This window comes from Myiozetetes cayanensis, unplaced genomic scaffold, assembly GCF_022539395.1.
Source record: "Myiozetetes cayanensis isolate MyiCay16 unplaced genomic scaffold, myiCay2020 scf17, whole genome shotgun sequence".
NCBI classification, from domain to species: Eukaryota; Metazoa; Chordata; class Aves; order Passeriformes; family Tyrannidae; genus Myiozetetes; species Myiozetetes cayanensis.
This window is the reverse complement of record NW_026087378.1, coordinates 13,492,479-13,498,544: the sequence shown is the minus strand read 5'-3', so window position 1 is coordinate 13,498,544 and position 6,066 is coordinate 13,492,479. Positions and strand designations below refer to the sequence as shown.

General features: G+C 48.4%; 1 protein-coding gene across 1 annotated transcript; it reads left to right on the top strand.

Annotated features, from left to right (window-relative positions):
• Positions 1-2,168: 2,168 nt before the first annotated feature.
• Positions 2,169-5,981, top strand: TXNDC15 (thioredoxin domain containing 15). Its single transcript, XM_050312422.1, has 5 exons — positions 2,169-2,307; positions 2,474-2,826; positions 3,332-3,495; positions 3,694-3,824; positions 4,511-5,981. Exons 1-5 carry the CDS (start codon positions 2,253-2,255, stop codon positions 4,705-4,707), a joined length of 900 nt encoding a protein of 299 aa, XP_050168379.1. The 5' UTR covers positions 2,169-2,252; the 3' UTR covers positions 4,708-5,981.
• The last annotated feature ends 85 nt before the right edge of the window (positions 5,982-6,066 follow it).

Here is a 6,066-nt window from a genome sequence, read left to right as displayed (position 1 = left end):
CCATTTTTGTCCCTGTTTTTTGGGTTTTCTTTTTAATATTTTCTAAATTCTGGCTGAAGATCCCTGTTGACTGTTCCCTGCTTGTTACAGGCAAGTTACATATATTTGCATGAAGGCAAAAAGCCTCCATGGGTGGCAAGATGTCAGGAAATGTTGCTCATTTTTTAAGGAATTGAAAGCACTGCGACGGTAACTTAACTGTTCTTGTCCTTTCTCTCAAATGGAAGAGGGGGGGAAAGGAGTTATAGCCATATATGGGTAAAGAGGAAGCTGCCAACTTTTTTTTTTCCTTTGTTGCCCATGGACATCAGTTTGAAAGTACTAAACTTTTCAGGGAATGGTGGTCATTAGTCATTATTCTGTGATGAATAAAATGTCCTTATCCCTGTACTGCAACAATATTCCCATTTATCTGTGTTGGTGAGATGTGCTCTGCACTACCACTCAAAGCCTCTTTTTAATTTTTTTTTAATTTATTTTCTTCACTGAAGTTTCTCAATAACTCTGGGGCAGACAGTCAGTCCTGCCTACCAGAAGCTGCAATCCAGACTCCCAGGCCTGCATCCTCCCCTCCTTTTCCAGCACCCTTTTCCTCTTCCATGAACTTTCAAAGGCCTTGGATACACTGTGGGGTTGGGACATTCCAAATGGCAGTTGCAGTTCTTTTGCAGACTTTTTGCTTTTACCTGGAAAGGACATTTGATGCCTTGTTTGTTTGTGTGGGGGTTTTGTTTTGTTTGGGGTTTTTTGTTGATGATTCTGATAATATTAAATATTTGGCTTTCGAGGTGACTGGATATGTTCAGAACAGAGTTCAGCTTCAGTCTGCTACATCCTGGTCTAAAAATCAGTTCCTGGATGGGATTTTTGAGCAGAATGGATTATTTTCTTGGTTGTAAGGAAACCTTAAGCATTAGCTATTAAATCACAGAAATGATATTGTAGAAGAATACAGGCTTTTCAGCTTGACTGCTGCCATGGCTGCTGTGTTCCCTGCCCTGCAGGGAAGGATGGAAGGGGCAGGGCAGGCAGTTCCTCGATGCACACCTGGTGTGGTTTCTGATGACAGTTTATGATTTATTCATGCTGACACTGGCAGTGTCAGGGTATCAGCTACACAAGCTGGACATCTTCAGGGAGCCTTTGAGATGGTTCTGTCTTAATAAATTTCAGATTTGTGTATGGCGAGACAGCAGGGCTTGTTCTGGGGCTGGACTGGCATTTTTAAGTTTGGTACCTGATGTTACCGAGCAGCTGCACGAGCCTCAGATGCACAAACACCCACCAAGTTTTCGTGGGGGCAGGAAGACTCATGTTTTGCAAATCTTCCTGTTTACTAAATTTCAGCTCCTTCCCCAGCAAGAAGCTTTCCTAATGTGGCCAAGGTTTTTGAATAGATGCAAAGCAATGTATTTTTTGATAGGCTTTTTCCTGAAAACAGACATTTGGCATTAAAAATCAGAAAAGTGCAAGCCACTGAAAAGAGTGTTGCAGCAAAACTGGCAGGCACATTAAATATGCCTTCTGTGTAATGCCTAAGCCCTGGCACACGGTGTTTGTTGTGATTCTGAAGAGTTCAGTTGTGTTCCACCGATAGAGTCACCATAAAAAAAACTACCATTTTGATTTGTGTTGTATGTGGCAGGAAGGGTATTTATTACGTTAGGATTAAATTCACAGTAAAAAAATCATAAGGACTATGGGGAATGGGGCAGCCTCACCACCCTCCCAGGGAAAAACTTTTTCCTGAAAGATTTTTGGCAAAGAATATTTTTTTCTCCTAATATCCAGTCGAAACCTGCTCTTTCAATCTGAACCCACTCCCCCTTGTCCTGTCCTGCCCCATCTTTCCTCTAAGCTCCCCTCAGGTCCTCGCAGGCCGCAGTGAGGTCACCCCGAAGGCTTCTCTTCTCCAGGCCGAACAATCCCAGCTCAGGGTTCAGCGGGGCCGCCACAAAACCCGGTTAAATCCACACGATTCGTGTCCACGGCGGGCAGGGCAGGGCAGGGCCGAGCCCCCACCGCGGTCCCGCCCGGCCCGGCCCGGCCCGGCCCGGCCCTGCCGCGCCCGCGGGCCCTTCCCACGGAAACACGAACCGCGGCGGAACGGGAAGCGTCCCGGGATCCGGCGGCGGAACGGGAAGCGTCCCGGGATCCGGCGGCGGAACGGGAAGCGTCCCGGGGATCCGGCGGAAGCGATCGTTGTCCGGGGAGACGCGGCGGCCGGGCCCGAGGGTGGGCTGAGGGCGAGGATGTGGCGGCTGGCGCTGCTGGCGCTGTCGTGGCTCGGTGGGGCCCTCCCCGCAGGTGAGACCGGGGGACTCTGGGTGCGCGATGCCGGTGCCGGGGCGGGAGGAGCGGGGCACTGACAGTCCTCTCCCCCTGCCCGGTGCCGGGGCACTGACAGTCCTCTCCCCCTGCGCGGTGCCGGTGCGGGGCACTGACAGCCCTCTCCCCCTGCGCGGTCCCGCAGGGCCGGCGGAGCGCGGCGCGGGCGGCCCCGAGCCCGTGCGGTACCGCACGGCCGAGATGGCGGACGCGATGCTGGGCACGGCCGAGCCGCCCGGGCTGCTCTCGGCGGTGCCGGCCGAGCCGAGCGGCGGCCCCTGCGAAGGGGGGGCCGGGACCGGGGCCGGGGCGTGCGGCCCTACAGGGAACGGCCCCGCAGCCCCCCCGGGCCCGCCCCGCGAGCAGCCCGTGCTGGAGCCCGTGCTGCCCGAGGAGCAGAACGGCACCGACAGCGCCAAGGCCCCCAAGGTGAGCTGCGAGGAGAGGAACACCACGGGCATCGAGCGATTCACGCTGCAGATCCTGAACGTGTCGCAGGTACCCGGGGCTGGGGTGAACCGGAGGGGGGGAAGGTGTCGGCGTGTTGCTCTCAGTGCTGCACTTTGTGAATCTTCTTGTGTAACGCCCTCTGTGCTACCGAAGAGAGAGATGTCCAGGCAAGGAGGCATTTCAGGTCGTTCTGATTAAAAAAATATGGAAATACAGCACACTCCATGTGCCTGAGCCTGTCGTCTCTGTGCCTGCAGGGAACTGCCAGCTTTGCTGCTCTGTGCACTGGTGCTTCTCTCTGAAATCGTTAATGGCACTTACTGCCAGCTTGTTTCTTGTAATGGCTATGCATATGTATATTTTTAAATTATTAGCTTTTAAATCAACCTTTACAAGCAGTTAAATGCAATTCTCTACCTGTTGTAAAAAGATTAAGCAAACGTGCAGTTAACTTGATAATATTGCCCAGTATCTAATTGACTGAGTGGTGCATCCCTATGTAGAATTTAACTCTGTGAAATATGTAGTTATCCATGCTTGTTCTTCCTCCGAGGACCTGATGGAGTTCCTAAACCCAAACAGCAGTGACTGTACGTTGGTCCTGTTCTACACTCCGTGGTGCCGCTTTTCTGCCAGCCTGGCACCTCATTTTAACTCCTTACCCCGAGCATTTCCAACCCTTCGCTTCCTGGCCCTGGATGCATCCCAGCACAGCAGGTAACTCTCGCTCCCTGTGCTCTAGCAACAGTTTAGTTCTGTTAGCTTTGAGTTTTAAAAACAGCAGTGCTCTTTTTTCCATATATTGCGACAGTTTAATTTAGTGAGGCTGACAGTTCCTGTAACGTGACTGTCTTTATTTCTTTCTCCAGTAGCTTTCATTTCCTTCATACTTTGTGTTTGCCTTGTGTCCACCAGTTTATCAACTAGATTTGGAACTGTGGCTGTACCAAATATCCTCCTTTTCCAAGGTGCTAAACCTATGGCTAGATTTAATCATACAGACAGAACGCTGGAAACCCTGAAAGACTTCATCTTTAACCAAACAGGTGTGTAAATCAGCCCTGATGTGTCAGTGGGGAGAGCAGGCTGGCTTTTAACTCCAAAATTTCCTCTCCCTGTGTTTGTTCCTTAAAATGAACTTCATGAAGACCCTGAGAGGACCCAGCAGAGGTTTATATAATCAGTTGCTGCCATGAGCTGGATTTCAGTGTGTGCTGAGAGCAGAAAATCAATTCCTTGGGCTGCTGTCACAGAGCAGGGGGAACGGTGGGGTTTGGCTAGAGGTGGGGCCAGAAGGATGGAGCACATCTTCCTGCCCAAAGGTTTAATTGAGAGTGAAATAAATTTAATTTTCTTTGCCAGCCAGCTGGCTCTCTTCTTGAACTGCTGTGTGGATCTGCATTTCCAGAAATGCACAAAAATGAGATTCCTGAAAAAAAAAACACTACAAATGAAATTTCCATGCAGTGAAAAATCCCTACAAACTTACCCAAGGCTGTGCTGTGAGAGGACAGAATGAGCCTTGTCCTGTTCTGAAAATACACATAAGAATCAGTGTTTTTATGTAAGTAAGTCCTGTGCTGAGTATGTGTTGACACACAAGGGCCATCTCACCAAATTTTAGGTCTGCCTGTGCATGAGCCTTAGTGTGAGAACAGAAACAAAGCTCCAGGTAGAACGGGCTTCTCTGCATTTGAGGATTGTGACGTTGATCAGGTGCTTTGTTTTTTAGGGATAGAAGCCAAAAGTGACGTGGCTGTGACGAAGGAGGACTGGGAAGGGCCCCTGCCCAGCGTCCTGACCAAGGGCATAGACTGGCTGCTCCTGTTCTCCGTGCTCTTCCTGGCCAGCTTTGTCCTCTACGCGACCCTTCGGACCGAGAGCATCCGGTGGCTCATCCCGGGACAAGAGCACGAACACCAGGAATAACCTCAGGTGCTGAAATAGGGACAGAAAAAATCCCGCCTGTTGGCAAAGTGGGAATTTCTATGGCCTAGAAGCACCTCAGAACGAACTGTTGAATTTGTTGGTTGTAATTTATAATGACGACTAAAAATCAGCTTTATTTATCAACTACTGGATCTGTAAAAAGCACATTCGTGACGACTGTGGCGGTAAGAAAATAGATACGAAAAAACGTGAACTAAAGGATTTATTTAAGCTGCTCTGATTGGCCTCTTTTTCGTGGGCTCCAGTGTAATCAGTGATACAGTTCTGCTTTGCTCTTCTGAACAGCTCCCTCATCTACAAGCTCTCCCTTGCAGATCAAGGAAGATTTTTAAGAGCTCACTGGTCTGTACATGGCACTGCAGGGAAAACACTGGTGAAGGAAGATGCTGATAAATCAGTTTAACTGCCAGTAAAATGAACCATGAAGATGTTTTCAATGATGTTTTAAAAGACAGTGTACTTCAGGTGAGCTGTTCCATTGTCTACCAGCAATAACAGTTCCAAAGCTGTTTCATTCCCATGTCTGACTGTCCCCACCTGTGGCACTGGGGTGGTGCTGGTTTTCTCCTTCACTCTGCCCTGAGTTCTGACTTAGTGGCAGTTCTTGATGAGATTTAGAATAACTTCCCAAGCTCACCTCACTATTTTTGTGTGTGCATATACAGCTTACTTACCACATTCCTGGAGAATGAAATTGTATTAATTGTCCTTTTTAAAAAAAATAAATGAGGTTTTATTGTAACCTTTTAAGTCACTTTCTTGTAGGACTTAAAACATGTGATTTCTGAACTGTGGCTCCTGCCTAAATTAGCAAGACCAGTCCTGATGTTTATTTAAATTTCTACTACCATGATTGCTGGTTCCACAGTCTCCAGCTGAGGCTACATAAAGAATTAATATTTTTTTTAAGTTCTAATTAGTATGGAAGACTTTGGACAAGGTATGGACTGGTATGTTGTGTGGGGTTTGGATTATCTGATTGCATAGCATTTATCGTGGTGGAGGCTTGCCAGAGTGCCCTGATAGGGAGATTTAGAGAGCAAATTAAGCTAAGGCAAAACTTATTGCTTGACAAAGAGCTTGTATCTCTGCAACCTAATTCTTCAAGTATTTCTCTGCTCGCTCTGTCTTGTCCTTTGGAAACTAGAGGTCCTGTATTTCTGTGTCCAAAAAGGAAACTGCACTGGTACAACTTTGGTATGACTGAAGATTAGGATGGATGTTGTAAATAAAGATCCAAGATTTTGAGGGAGTGTTCTTGCCTCTGCCATCCGGTTCGTTTGAGAGGCCCAAGGCTGGATTGTACCTGGTGCTCATCTCCACACCCCTAAAGGAACA